This window comes from Arvicanthis niloticus, chromosome 6 (assembly GCF_011762505.2).
Source record: "Arvicanthis niloticus isolate mArvNil1 chromosome 6, mArvNil1.pat.X, whole genome shotgun sequence".
Taxonomy (NCBI): Eukaryota; Metazoa; Chordata; class Mammalia; order Rodentia; family Muridae; genus Arvicanthis; species Arvicanthis niloticus.
In genome coordinates, this window is record NC_047663.1 from 12,513,916 (window position 1) to 12,529,600 (window position 15,685).

General features: G+C 38.8%; 1 protein-coding gene across 4 annotated transcripts in view; it reads left to right on the forward strand.

Annotated features, from left to right (window-relative positions):
• LOC117710758 (ABC-type organic anion transporter ABCA8B) overlaps positions 1–15,685 on the forward strand; it is a 71,037-nt gene that overhangs the window by 23,062 nt on the left and 32,290 nt on the right. For all 4 annotated transcript variants that reach the window (XM_034505937.2, XM_076935542.1, XM_076935543.1 and 1 more), the window contains 13 exons: positions 284–387; positions 1,526–1,752; positions 3,468–3,609; positions 3,897–4,082; positions 4,719–4,866; positions 6,666–6,834; positions 8,268–8,326; positions 9,143–9,253; positions 10,552–10,727; positions 11,181–11,300; positions 11,510–11,648; positions 12,549–12,639; positions 15,112–15,251. In XM_034505937.2, the coding sequence (XP_034361828.1) occupies positions 284–387; positions 1,526–1,752; positions 3,468–3,609; positions 3,897–4,082; positions 4,719–4,866; positions 6,666–6,834; positions 8,268–8,326; positions 9,143–9,253; positions 10,552–10,727; positions 11,181–11,300; positions 11,510–11,648; positions 12,549–12,639; positions 15,112–15,251 (1,812 nt within the window). The remainder of the gene's footprint in view (positions 1–283; positions 388–1,525; positions 1,753–3,467; positions 3,610–3,896; positions 4,083–4,718; positions 4,867–6,665; positions 6,835–8,267; positions 8,327–9,142; positions 9,254–10,551; positions 10,728–11,180; positions 11,301–11,509; positions 11,649–12,548; positions 12,640–15,111; positions 15,252–15,685) is intronic.

Sequence of the window (15,685 nt, forward strand, 5' to 3'; positions counted from 1 at the left end):
ACACAAAAGCAGAGAGAGATACATGAAAGGGCTTAGAAAAAGAGAGGGCAAGGGGGATTTTGTATAAGCTCAAAATTTTTTAAAGTATTAAAAATAAAGAAAGTTTGCTGGGATAATTCAAGGTAGATGGTTCTGGGAGACCTCTGTCTGACTCACATAGAATTATTTTTTTCATGGATTTTTGAGCAGTTGGGATTGAGGGCTGTTGTGAAGTCCACTGTTTGCTGTTCTCAGGGTGAAAATAACCTATGGCTTGTGCTTATGGTTTCTTTTGTCCACAAAGCTCATTGTGAGAGACTGTTTGACGATGTTGACTGTCGGATATCCATGTTCTGGGAGGAAGGATTTGTGGCTCTTCAAGCTGCCATCAATGGTGCCATCATAGAAGTGAGTGCAGAATGCTGAGTGCAGAATGCACTCTGATTCACAAGGCAAATCACCAGAGGCATAAAAGATATGAGGAAGAAATTATGCATGGCTAGCCTTCTTCCATCAATTCATTCATTCAAGGAAAAAGTTACTGAAGTTGTTGTATGCTATATAACAAAGACAGAAATTGGAGGGAGAGTACTGCTTGCATGATATCAGCCTTGTCAGGAAGCATGTATATAAAAAGAAAATCATGAAAGCAGATTCTGGCTACAATAGGGGCTGTCTTAGTGTTCTGCTGCTATGAAGAGACAACATAACCAAATCAACTCTTATATTAAAAATGCATTTCCCTGGAGGCTTGCTCATAGTTTCAGAGGGTTAGTTCAGGATCATCATGGCAGTCCATGATCACACAGGCTTGGTGCTGGAGCAGTAGTTTTGAGAGTTCCATTCTAATCCACAGGCAGCACACAGAGACCATATGACTGAACCTGGAATGGGCTTTTGAAAACTCAAATCACACTCCAGTGACTCCCAAAAAGACCACTCTGAGTCCAGCAAGGCCACACCTTTAATCCTTCCCAAATAGTTCTATAAATCACTTTGCCTTTGCAACCCATTATTATCACTACTCACCTTGCCTTGGGTAATTCAGTGCCACTGTCTTACCCCTGTTTCTTTAGGGCAAGGAATAAACCCATAAAATCTAATTCATTCCACTAAGCATCAGTGTCTTCAACCCTACTAACTGGGGACCAAGCATTCAAACATACAAGTGAATGGGATTCATTCTCATTCAAACCATATCCCAGAATGCCATGGGACAATTTCCAGTCAGAATAATAGTTAAACTTGAGACTTGAGACAAGAGATGTATTGAATGTACAAGTTTAGAAAAGGCATTTCAAACTATTCCATAGTGATGTTAGCTGGGGAGTTACAGACAGGAGGTGAAATCTGATCATTGTGAGATAAACTCAGAGTGTCTGAACAGGATCCAAATGGATCAGTGGCAGGACATGAATATAGAGTTTTTCTCTAGCAGATGATGGTAGCAGGTCAGTAGGGGATTCCCTGGAGAGGGATGGTTTAAAACTGAGTGTGTCACTCATGACCTTGCAAGTTTTATTAACAGATATCACTATGTCTTCAGACCACAACAAACCACTCGGTGATGGAGGAACTGCTATCAGTTTGGGGGAAATACATGAAGATCCATCCTTTTGTCAGTCAAGGAGGGATTCTGACTGATTTCTTCATTTTCACCTGCATCATTTCCTTCTCCCCAATCGTCTATTATGTGTCAATCAATGTTACAAGAGAGAGGAAAAGGATGAAGGGCTTGATGATGATGATGGGCCTTCAAGATCCAGCATTCTGGTGAGTCAAATGCAGGACAAACAACTAAAAGGGACGCCCTGAGAAAATGGGCATTTTGGCCGATATTTGTTAGAACCAATAACTACCTAGCTCTTTGCATTATCTCTCTGCATGGAATAAGTAGACCTTGGTGTAATGTTTGCCATGCTGATGCTGGATGGCTGTGACTCTCTGTAACACCAATCTTTAACTTTCCTCACACCATCATCAAAGTGCACAGCCACCCAACAATCCCTGCTTCACAACTACTCAGCAATCTTAAATCCCAGGTCCTTCACTTCAAGCAGAAAAGCATAGAAAAGACACCCTTCATCAGCATGGCAAACATTACACCAAGGTCTATTACTACTGGAGCAGGGTCACTGGGATGAAAGACACCAAGCATTAAGAGATTCTTCAGGCCGGGCGGTGGTGACACATGCCTTTAATCCCAGCACTTGGGAGGCAGAGGCAGGCGGATTTCTGAGTTCGAGGCCAGCCTGTTCTACAGAATGAGTTCCAGGGCAGCCAGGGCTATACAGAGAAACCCTGTCTTGAAAAACAAAACAAAACAAAACAAAACAAAACAAAACAAAACAAAAACAAGAGAGAGAGAGAGAGAGAGAGAGAGAGAGAGAGAGAGAGAGAGAGAGAGAGAGAGATTCTTCAGGACTGCAGAATGAGATGGGCGAGTCTGAGGGGATGGGTTGGTAGATTGGGATTATGGGCATGGCATAGGCAGTTTGATCTTTATATACTGAATCATTTCAAGAATAGACAAGCATCTAGGAAAGGCAGAGGCATGGAGGTGGCATTTATAGAGAAGGAGGTAAAATGGATACAAAGCCAACTATGTTGGAATCAATCACAAAAAGTTCCTGCTAGTTCTACGATCCTAAAATTTTGTGTATTTGTATGTCCAATCCCTCCTATGGTTATGATTAATATGATGATTACATTTTGACTGCCCAATTGAATTGGTATTGATAGGAAATGTAGCAAAGCCGTGAAATCTAGAGACACCAGAGCCAAACATCTGGACACGAATCATAACTATTTAACATCTGCATTTGCCAAATTCTCCATCAGTAAGACAAGAAAATACTAAAATGGAATTTCTCCATAGTCTTGGAATGGGACTCTTGTCATTTAATATTTGCCATGTTCTTAAAACATTCCCTTACACATAGCAACTGGTATGTGCATGAGAATTGTTTTGTCAGTTTTGCAGCTATGTTTTAAATTTGTCTTTAACTATTATTATTATTTTGCTATACATCTCATAGAATATTTACCACAAAGATGTAATTGATGAGAAAAGGCACGCTGATCATTTTTGAGACAAGAGAAATAGAATTATTGAACTTGGGAGAATGCTTAGTGGGAAAAAGAATATCTGTAGTCCCCAATAAATTCAGCCCAGAACTTATTATACCTTATAGCTGCATATCCTAAAGCACTCAGTACCTGAAAAGTGGCAACATGAATGAGTGAATAAATTAATGAATGAATGAGTGAATGAGTGAATGAATGAACTACTAAAGGAAAAGTGGCAACATGAATGAGTGAATAAATTAATGAATGAGTGAGTGAATGAGTGAATGAATGAAGTACTAAAGGATGAAAGTATGCATGAACAAATGGATGAATTTTAACATTATTTTTTAAAATCAATCCTACATTCTCCTTTTCTGCCATGTTTCAAAGACTAAAAGAGAATTTTATTTCCACACTAGGCTATCCTGGGGTCTACTCTATGCTGGCTTTGTCTTCATTATGGCTCTATCCCTGACACTTGTTATCAAATATGTCCAGTTTCTTATTCTGACCAGCTTCATGGTGGTCTTTAGCCTCTTCCTCCTTTATGGATTGTCTATGGTGAGTTGATTCAAAATTCCCCTTGTCCATCTCTTACCCTAAGAATTAAGCATTGTTTCAAAGAGATCATTATTTTATTTATGGTAGGTTTTCTATCTTATGTTTGTACACAAAACTCCACAGACAGGCACATTTTTGAGTACTGTGTAACACAGCTTGCAAGACATGATTTTGTGTATTCTTACGTTAGATCCCTTCAACCATTACCATTATCGTTGTTATTATTCATTATTATTACCATATTATGTTAGATAAATCTAAGCCACCTGGCTCTGCTCTCATTCTAGATTGCCTTGGCCTTCCTAATGAGTATCTTGGTGAGGAAGTCTGTCCTCACTGGCCTGACTGTGTTCCTTCTCACCATCTTCTGGGGAAGCCTGGGCTTCACAGCCCTGTACAGATACCTCCCTGCACCTTTGGAATGGACTTTCAGTCTTTTCAGCCCCTTTGCCTTCACACTAGGAATGGCCCAGGTGAGGACCTGTTACCTATTGATGGTGTCTTTCTTCTGTTGAGCTTATTAACCTGCAATCATTTTCACATGCAAAGCTCTAAGATTTAAAGCCCTAGCATAAGAACTGTGATTTAACAAAAGTGACCTCTTGAAAGCTTTGAGGGGGGTTGGATGCAGCAAAGTAAGCCATTTAGAAAATGTGAGGGAGGGGAGGAAGAAAGCATGGATGCTGGAGGGATGGTTCAATGGGTAAGAGCACTCTTTCAGAGGACCAGGGTTTGGTTCATCATGACTACATATAGTAGTTCACAACTGCCTGCTGGGATACCTGGTATACACATCACAAACAAGAACTTGGAGGCAAAACACTCATACACAGGAAATAAAAGTAAGTAGATTTTTTTTTTTTTAAATTCTAAGTTTGAGCACAAATGCCAACTTTGAATGCCTCCTTAATTTTGCCTAATGCTCCAATTTCATATCATGGCACTTACTATTATAGTTGCCTACAGGTCTATACTACCAAAGAGGTTTGGGATCTATAATATACATCTCTTCTATGTTCACAGAGCAAAGTACCCGATGACTATTTTATTACTGTTAAACTGAGCTTGAATTTTAACTTGAATTTCTCTTTATTTTTAAAAACTTTCAGCTCTTGCGCGTGGACCATGATTTAAATTCTAATGTACCCCCTGATCCAGATGGTGGCTCAAATCTGATTATAGCAACCGATTTCATGCTGGCAATTGATGCCTTTTTATATCTGGCCCTGATGATGTACTTTGAAAAAGTTCTGCCAAGTGAGTACAGATGTGATCAAAATAGACTACCATTGTAATAATTGTATTTCCCCAATCAGATTTCCTAACGTATTCAGTATTCACACCTCAAGAACCGCTCTGGCATCAACATGAAGAAGATGGGTCAACTCATTACCATTGGCCAACTCAGTTCTTCCGTGTTCTTTGCCCTTGGTTGTTCAGACTTAAAACCTACATTTTGCATATTGAGTCACTGACCTTTATTTCACTTTCTATAAGTTATGGCTTGTTTCTTTGCTGATGTTCATTTGTTTATTAATTTGTTGTGTTGGGGAATCAAGTCAGTAATTCACACATACTAAGCAAATGCTGTACCACTGAGCCATTGGCTCCATGCCTTGTCTTATTCCGTTGTAAGAATTGCTTTGGAAAGCTCATTTCTAAGTGGGTCTGCTTATGATGGATATTTATAGCTACTTTTGTGTGGCTAGCTAGCTTAGCAATTCTGCATCCTAGCTGGTCATCAGAATCATGCAGGGAAATGTACAGAAGGAAGAAGGACAGTTCATGCCAGAGAGATGGAGATGCAATTTCTCAGTGAAGGGATCTAGCTACCTGTAGTTTTAACAATCTTCCCAGAGTATCACAACACAAAAATATTATTATCAGGACTGAGTAGTTCAGGCTTGCAATCCCAGATTTTCAGAACAGACGGCAGCCTGAATCACAGAGTGAATTCAAGACCACCTGAAACTTAGTAAGATCCTATCTCAAAAGAAAAAGCCAAAGGACTGCAGAGGCTCGGTAGAGCTCAGTGGTAAAGCTGTGTACATGCTAGAGAAGTTATGTTAAGTACTTTCATGCTTTCAAAGGGCTGTTGTTATTTTTTCCTCAACATTTTTTCTAGCCATAAAGACATTATTCACATGTTTAGTTTTTCCTGCTTTAAAACCACCTTTGATTGATTAACATAACAAAAAATTTTCTTTAATCCCAAATCATCCAATTCTATGACTTTTGCCTACCACTCTTTCACTAAGCTAAAATATAAGACTAGAAATGACTTCGTTCACACTTTTTAAAAGAAAGTAAATATGAATAACAGAAAGAAAAGCTAGTCCTGTGAAATGCAGAAATCCCCCAGTAGTCAGTGTGGGAAACAGATACAGATTGAAAACATCAAACTGCCAGTTCCACAGAGACCTCAGTGCTTAGTGTGTGAATGAAGCCCAGCCCATGTGAGGAGTGTACCTGAGCTCTAAAATATGCCATCCTTACAGCACAGGTCAGTTGCAGAATATTAGCGAACCATGTCCCCTCCTCAGAGCACTTCCAAAGCTGGGAAAACGGAAGTGATGATGACACTCAAATGGGTTAATTTCCACCAAGAGGCTTGTGATGAACACATTCTCAGAACAGCCTGCAAAACTCCTCCTTTACTACAAACACACCATTCATTTTCCTTAAGTCTTATCACATCTTCTCATCTAGCCAGCCATTGCTTCTTGAGGTCTTTGCGGAATATGACAATCAGACTTAAAAATCAGAATCCAGAAGGTCTTGTGGATCTTACCTTTTTAATCCCCAAATTAAGACCATTTGGAGCCTAACTGTCAGATTTATGAACTTCCTCCTTTTAGAAATACTTGGATGTACTGGTGTGTATTACAACGGAGAGATCTAGGTGAGATTTTTCCTGATAAAGCTACAGAGTTGCTTCATGTGGACCATATATGTGTTCAGGATTGGCAGCAAAGGGTGGCACGGATGGAGGTGTGATGGGGGTGGGATAAGTGATGGCTGACTTAATATTTACTCAATATCTTTTGGGTCTATAGATGAATATGGACATCAGCACTCTCCCCTGTTTTTCCTGAAATCCTCATTTTGGCTACGACCACAAAAGCCTGCTCATGTGATTCTTGAAGATGGAATAGATTCTGACCCTTCATCAGATGGCTCGTTTGAACCAGTGTCTCCAGAATTCCACGGGAAAGAGTCTATCAGGTAATAAGGATGAGAACAGAGACACAGCCAAGGCAAAGGAAGCTTAAATTTTGGCATTGAAAGCAAACAAAGAACTCTTTAGGATCTCTAGAGAGTCGGGGGTGTCTCTACCCAGTTATCTACATTAACTTGCACTGGAAAGATAAAGAAAAATTTATTCAACAGATCCTTTCTGTCTCTGTCTCCCTCCCTCTCCCCTCCTCTCTCTCCTTCCCTCCTTTCTCTCAATACTGGAGACCAAGCCTCTGGCTTTGCACATGTTAGACACCACTATGTCACTGAGATAATCCCCCACCCATTTTTTACTTTTTAATTCTTGAGACAGGGCTTCACTAAGCTCCTATCTCTCTCTCTCTCTTTCTCTCTCTCTCTCTCTCTCTCTCTCTCTCTCTCTCTCTCTCTCTCTCGCTCCTCCTCTTCCTTATCCTCCCCTAACTCCTCCTCTTCCTCTCCTTATTCCTCCCACCTTAGCTCCTCCTACAATGTCTCCACAAAATTTCTTTGTTTTTTTTTTTCTCTTACATCTCTTCAGCACCACCAGCAAGTGTGAAAACAGTGAGCTGGCAACATAATATGCTCAAAATAGAAACAGGGAAACAAATCATTCAATGTGAATGAACTCTGACTTGTTTGATAGATAGTAGATGACAAGATAGAAAATAGAAATCTGATTCGGCTTTTCGAATTCCACTCCCCATGGATAATAAAGCGAGTGCAACTCCAGATCTAGAATAGCTCTCAGTGTGTAAGTGTAAACTCCCCGGCCATGATCACTATGATCTCACCAGAATCTTCTATGCTTGTTGAATATTTACTGTGAACAGAGAACTGCACTGCACACAGAATGAAAAGCTCTATTTCCGCCCAACACGGCCAAGAGCGCTCTGAAATATCAGCTGGGGGAAACCAAAGCTTAACCTGAGGGAGCAGAAAGTAAGCCGTTTAGATGTGATGAGCTCAAATGGGCATGAGAGTGAAACCCATGTCTCCACCTCATGATCCACTGCTTCCCTACCTTACTCTACCTCTAAACACATCTTTAGAGCTCTTCATCCAACACAACTACATACATGTCCAGCCTTATGCAGAAGTTCATGGTGGCTCTTTCATTGTACGCCCATGTCATCTCTCCATCTAGGTCCTTGCTTTGCAGTATAGAGATGATCTTGTTCTTATACACTAGTGTCACCTCCCATCCCAATACATGGCATGTGACTATCTGCAGTGGAACATGTGCACAGAGTTTACTATTTCCCCAGAGATGCTAATGGCCGAGAAGGCAGTAGAGATTGTGCCACATAATTATAGCTGCCTAAGAGTGATGTACCAACTCTTTCTGTACCCTGAAAATAAGACCCATCAATCCCATAAACCAAACCAGAAAGCCCAATTGAAGAAGCTGGTTGCCTAACCACACCTTTTCTCTTTTGCAGAATCAGAAATATTTCAAAAGAATACAAAGGAAAGCCCAATAAAATAGAAGCCTTGAAAGGTAAATAATAATAATAATAATAATAATAATAATAATAATAATAATAATAATATAGTGATAGTTTTTAATTTGAAATGTCATTTAAGTTACATGATAAGCTTTGCCTTTCAATACTTTAGTTCTATTTTATAAAACTTTTATAAAAGTTAGAATAATTGTGTTGAAATACAATGTATTTAAAACCTATACTGTGTGATACTGTGTTAACCTAAGTAGATTTTGGGTCTTCAATCTACAAGGTCAAAGTTTTCTCTTGTAATTCAAAGTCCTATGTGTTTTCCTTTTTTAAATAAATAAATACTTGAATTTTTTTTTTAAAGGATGCTTACCTTAAGGGACTTATGGCCATGTAATATTTCATTATTAATCTATTCTTCTATTATATGATAACAAATATTTTGCATACACAGGGCAATGTCAATGAACCTATGGCTGTAACAAATTTCAGTCATTTAAAATACCAAATTATGCCAGGCATTGGTGGTGCACGCCTTTAATCCCAGCACTTGTGAGGCAGGGGCAGGCGGATTTCTGAGTTCGAGGCCAGCCTGGTCTACAGAGTGAGTTCCAGGACATCCAGGGCTATACAGAGAAACCTTGTCTCGAAAACAACAACAACAACAACAACAACAACAACAACAACAACAAAATACCAAATTACATTTTCACAAAGAATATTTTGAAAAAAAAAAAAAAACATTTATTCAAGGAGATAAGATAATCCAGTTGGCTTCGTAGTAGAATTGTGTCGTTTTAGTTATTTTCTTTTTCCTACCTCCTTATATCATCCATCTGTCTTTCCGTTTTCCCTTTCAGACCTGACGCTGGACATATATGAAGGCCAAATCACAGCAATACTTGGGCACAGTGGAGCTGGAAAATCAACACTGTTAAATATTCTTAGTGGATTATCTGTTCCTACTAAAGGTAAGGATTCAAGTTGGTAAATAAGTCAGTCACCAATATAGAACCCTTCAGCTTATTAACAAGCACAAGTATCAGTGGAAATAAAGTTTATTTATAGTATTGTTCTATAAAAGTATATACTATTGTTATGTATGAAAGTTTCACTTTCTTGGTCCTTAATTACCATGTGGCATTCTAACTTGTCTCTGTTAGCTTCTGCTGCATGACAAACACTCCCAAAATAATGGCGTAAATAGAAATGTTTTATCGTTTCTGAGGATTCTGTGATTGCTCCGTGCAAAACTGAGTGGGGATAGGTGGCTGAACATGGCCTTTCCCACATGTTTAAGACTTCAGTTAGGACAGTCTTTGTTCCCAAAGGGACATTCCTCACCTAAGTGGCTAACCTGATATTCTTCACCCACCAACTTCATGAAATGAGCAGAAAAAAACTAAACCAAAGACAGAATTCTTCCTCAGCGTTGGCTCCTGTCACACTAACCAAGGTCTCGGCAGACACATAGCCAAGCCAAAATGTGGGGGCAGGGGAATCATATCTATACTGCATCCTCACAGGGAAACTGCGGATGGAAGCTTTTTGTTTTCAAAGTACCTTACAACAACAACAACAAATGTTGAGTGGTTGAGGAGATATCTCAACTGATAAAGCCCTTGCTGTGTAAGCATGTGGACCTGGCTTTCATCCCCACACCCACATAAAACAGTGAGGCCTTTGAGCCTGGAGAGATGACTCAGCTGTTAAGAGAACTTGTTCTTGCAGAGGACCTGGGTTCAATTCCCATCAGTCACATGGTAGCTTACAAGCATTTGTACCTCCAGTGATCTGACACCTTCTTCTGGTGTGTAACAGGCTCACATGTGGTGTATGTATATAAACAGGCAAGCAAACATGTAAAAATAAAAATCAAGTCTTTAAAACAGAAGAAGTCAAGAAAGCACAACAGCCCCTACCTTTAATCCCAATACTGGGCGACAGAGACAGGAAGCTCACTGGGGCCCCCTGGCCAGCCGGTCTACATGAGTCCATGAGCTTCAGATTTCATGAGAGTTTTGTAAAGAATAACCTCTGACCTCTATACACATATGCACACGCATTCATACACATACATGCATCTACACATATAAACACACACACGCTCACCAAAAAAAAAAAAAAAAAAAAAAAATGAAAGTTAAGTTAAATAAACCTTGAAAATAAAGCCATATATCTAAACCCGAATGAATATATTGGGAGTTTTTGTTTATAAATATTTTTATTAACTCACTGTCCTGATATTAATACTTGATTCTCATGACAGGTTCCGTCACCATCTATAGTAATAAATTATCAGAAATGGCTGACCTAGAAAAAGTCTTCAGGATTGCTGGAGTTTGTCCACAATCCAATGTTCAATTTGACTTCCTTACTGTGAGAGAAAACCTCAGGCTTTTTGCCAAAATAAGAGGAATCCCACCTCAAGACGTGGAGAAACAGGTACATATGTACATGTAGGACCACCTTTTGGTCCAAGTGTGAATGTTAAGACCCATTTGCGTCAAGGTGCTTTCTTTCTTTCAATTTCTTTGTGTTAATCAGTGTGTAGTGTTAGATGGAAAAACCTATTTAAACAGGGATATTTAAACATAATGTATAAGATGCATTTGTTTAACGTTGAATGCAAAAGATCACTTATTCCTTGGAGCAACCCTAGGAGACAAATGTCATTGTTCTCTCAGCCTTACACATAAGGAGACTCAGGCTCAGGAAAGCAGGTGCCTTGACCAGGCTTATGATGTAGGTGAACATGAGGTGTCATTCAAACCCAGAACCTTTGACCCCTGAGCCTATGCTTTTACCCATCTCAAAGAACAGCTTTGTACTTACAAGGAAGGAAATAAGAAAGAGATAATATTTGTGTATGTTTCAACTCTTGTATTTTTTTTTCAGGTGCAAAGGGTTTTGCTGGAATTGGATATAAAAAATATTCAAGATATCCTTGCTCAAAACCTAAGTGGCGGACAGAAGAGAAAGCTAACTTTCGGAATCGCCATTTTAGGAGATTCTCAGGTAAGTAAGGTAATTTTCTGGGATTTTATTGGTAATTTTCAGTAAGAATTCAAAAAGTGCTTTGCAAAGGATCTGCATTGCAGAAATATTTAAAATATACAGCATGAGAGAAAACCTTACCCAATATCCCTTTAAACATAGATAGTCTTTGCTGCTCCCTGGGAGAGCTTGTCTCTTTAAAGGAAAACCTTGTCACTTCCCTCCTCTAGATTTTCCTACTGGATGAGCCCACTGCTGGGCTGGATCCCTTTTCAAGGCACCGGGTGTGGAGTCTCCTGAAAGAGCGCAAAGCAGACCGTGTGGTCCTCTTCAGCACACAGTTCATGGATGAGGCTGACATCCTGGCTGGTAATTGCTGGCTTCCTTAAGCATCATGATGAGGTCATTCAGGGACCTACAGACCAGTGTTCTGTACACTTAAGCATCATGATGAGGTCATTCAGAGAACTACAGACCAGTGTTCTGAACAGCTATATTTTAACCTACGTATAAACATGTGGTGATGATGTGTATTTAACACAAACATATAAACAATTATTTTACTGGGTTATGTGTGTGCGTGCATGTATGGGTATGTGTGTGTTCATCTGCATGTAGGTACACGTGTGTATGTGCATGTGCTTCCCAGAGGAAACCCTGGGCATTGTTCCTCAAGAACTCTTTACCTTGTTTTATGAAACAGGATCTGTCTGTGAGTTAGAATGGCTGGTTAGTAAGCCTCAGGGATCTGTCTGTCTCTACCTCTACCTGCAAACTGCCAAACTCAGCTTTCTCATGGGTTCTGAGGTCCACGGGTCCTGAGTTTGCACAGCAAGCACTTCAAATGACTGGCCTAGCTCTCCAGCTCCATTTCAAAAATACCTTGTAAATGTTATGTCATTAAAAGTTGTGTAGTGGCATGAACTGCCAAGAAACTCCCTGTGAATGAAATCTGCATTCTAAAAGCTTAACTCTTTTGCACAGATTTGAGTTAAATCAACTTGAAATGTTCAAATGCTTTTATTGCTTGATCTATTAAAATGTGTAATATGAATCCACGTGGTTTAGTCTCCTTGATGAGTTAGACAATGAGAGATAAGTCTAAGGAGAATTTAAAGGATATGCTTTACAGAATCTTCATTAATTCCCATCTGGAACAAGAAATGCTTCTGGATTGAATTTTAGAGCATATAAACAATTGTCTGTCTTTTCTCAAAAACAAAAGGCCCACTTCTACACAGGCTTTCTTCTCTGCCTCTTCCTCTTCAGATAGGAAAGTGTTCATCTCCAAGGGGAAGTTGAAGTGTGCAGGCTCTTCCTTGTTTCTGAAGAAGAAATGGGGGATTGGTTATCACTTGAGGTAAGGTCAAGGGTCACAGAGTCCTTGTGACTGAACCTATTCTTAAAAGTCCTCCTACCTCTCAACATTGTGGGGTTGGGGATGAAATCTCTAGCATATGAACTCTGGAAAGTATTATATCATAACAATGGGTTAATAAGCTATAGAGTCAGGAGTTGAATCTGCTTATTTTAAAGTCAAATCTACTGTCCAACTCTAAACCTGTCACCATACATTATAATCTTCATGTTTCTTAAGCTATGAATTTTGTATTGATTTTTTTTTTTTTTGGTTTTTCGAGACAGGGTTTCTCTGTGTAGTCCTGGCTGTCCTGGAACTCACTCTGTAGACCAGGCTAGCCACGAACTCAGAAATCCTCCTGCCTCTGCCTCCCGAGTGCTGGGATTACAGGCGTGCGCCACCACTGCCCGGCAGAATTTTGTATTGATTGGTTAGTGTTTCTGAGCTATTCATCTGTTCTTAAGAAAGAAAATAAACATAAATGCAGCAGAACAAACAATAACAACAAAAAGTCTTAATGATTCCATCCTGCTCACTGAACTAAGTAGCCAAATGACATAGGGTGGCTTTCCTCTCCTGGCTTCTGTGCCCTGCAGACTCCCTTACCCAACAACCCCTAGTTAAAATGAAAAGATCACTGCCTCAATTTAAGCCCCACCATGACCTACACTTGCCATTGTTTGAGTTTATGCTTATGGGTTGGCCACTTTCTTGAACTCACCCCCAACTTGCTGACCTTTAGCCATCTGAAAATATCTTCTTATAACTTGGTTAATCTTCCAATTCTGAGTGATGACCTAACTTTTATTTCCTAAGTCAGTATGTTTAAGTATCTTAGAAATTAAATTATAAAATTTAATTTTCTCATTTATAACCTGACTGCAAGTAAATGTTACAGAAAAGTAGATGAGACGTTGCCTAGCTACGTGGTGTGCTAGGCAACATACGAGGTTCTCCAAATAAAAAGTGCTAGCCAGAATCCCCACTCAAATCATGGGTCTCTTCATGGACAATAATTTGCATATCAGTTTATTTTCTTCTTTTAAACAAAACTCAACACATTTTAAGCACTTATTGTTTATGTATTTTTTAAAAAATATATTTTTGGCAAGGAAACAGCCTGGTTGTATGGTGCTGATAGCTACTGTGGGTGTTTGTTTGTTTGTTTGGGGTTTTTTTTTCTGTTTTTTCACCAGTAGAGATGAACAGCTGCCATGGAGGTAAATGGAGTGAACTATCTAGACATTTGCAGAATAAGTTTGCCAACCCCTCCTCCCAAGGGTCCTTGGAGAATACTATGCTAGATGCTCCTCATATTACCCAAAACACATTTCTCAAATGCATTTTATCCCCAGAGGAATAGCAGCAGAGAGGGAAAATGTATTTTCAATTTAATTTTCTCAGTGGATTTCAATTCTTCTTGAAATACCAAGCATTCTTATAAGCCCATACTGAATTATTTTGACTTAAGCATTTGGTTAAAGAAAATGCCTGCCATTTCTAAGGGTTTGCTAAGTGTAGCCACTGTTACTATTCAGTTTATCACATGACCTGACATTGTAAAAATCACTGTTCTTAGCAATAAGAAAACTATTCATCTATATTAAACTGTACTTTTCAGTAGTCAAAACCAAACTTCAAGGTCAGATCACTATAGATATTTTATCTATTGTAAACTTTATAAGTGTGATTTTGTCTATTATCTTACATTCCTACAAATGAGAAATAACTATAGTGTTTTGAATGGACAGGATGCTTTTCTCCAGGAGTCTTTGCTTTTACTCAGTGTTCTGCTATAGATACCACAAGGAAGCTAAATCCTGGGCACCTTGCTTTCCATATTATTGATATTTATCTGCAGCCCAGAATCTTTCATAACACTGCTGGTGATGACTGTCTTACTCGAATGTTTAATTGTTTACTTCTTGCCCCACCCCCACTTTTGGCAATTCCATTATGGCAGGACTATGTAAATTCATTCACTCACTAGAATGTTTACCATATACTAAGAATTTAATGAATTTGCATCGGATGACTAGATTGAATAATTTTACTTGTCTGGCACCTATGACTATCAAAAGTCCCTGGCTTATTTGAACCAGTATAAAAATCCCATTTAGCCAGCTTCAACTTTGAATATCATTCTCTACGTCATCTATCATATGTACTTCTAATCTTCGCTACATCCCTGGTATTTCAACTCTGTATCTATTGACTCTTTGGAGACTTGAATCATTGCCAGACTTCCCTCTCCACCATTCCTGAGTTGCCTGGCCAATAATTTTGATTAGCTTTTATTTTCTCCCCACATTACTTTCTATGATCTCTTTGTTTGGTTTCTCTTTACATGTTTACATGACTTATATGTTTCACTCGATTTTGGCTGCCTTTTTTTCACCCCAAAGAACTTAGTCATTACTTTCATTCTATTATAGATTGTGTCATATAGTCTATGTCTTTTTAAAACATCAGTTTGCAGCTGAAAGAAGTCTGTGTTCCAGAAAACATCACATCACTTGTTATACAGCACATCCCTGAGGCCAAGCTATCAGCCGAAGGGGAAGGGAAACTGGTCTATACATTACCCTTAGAAACAACCTGTAGATTTCCAGGTAATGTACATTAACACAACAGAATAAAATTTGGACATAATATTTATTATAGTAGTTATGGTGATTACTGTATAACTACAATTCATTGAAAGCTTGTGATATTTTCAGTTGTTAAAATGTGATCAAAAGAGTAACAAAATAATGATACTTTATCCATAGGAGGAAACATGATATTCTAATTATTGGGTTGAAATGCTTGAACATGTTAGAGAGTTCTCTTTAGCCTTTTCTCTTTTTGTGGCTAGCACAATATCTTAGCACGGCTCAAAAAAACATTAATCATTTCTTCCTAACAACTCCTTTGCAGAAGTGTTTACCACTTATATATGTTCTCTGGAATGGTAATTTAAATTGCCTAAGCTCAAAGTTGAGAAATCCAAATTATGTAATTATCTAAATTGTAAAAGCAAAACTAAAATGAAATTCAAATAAAA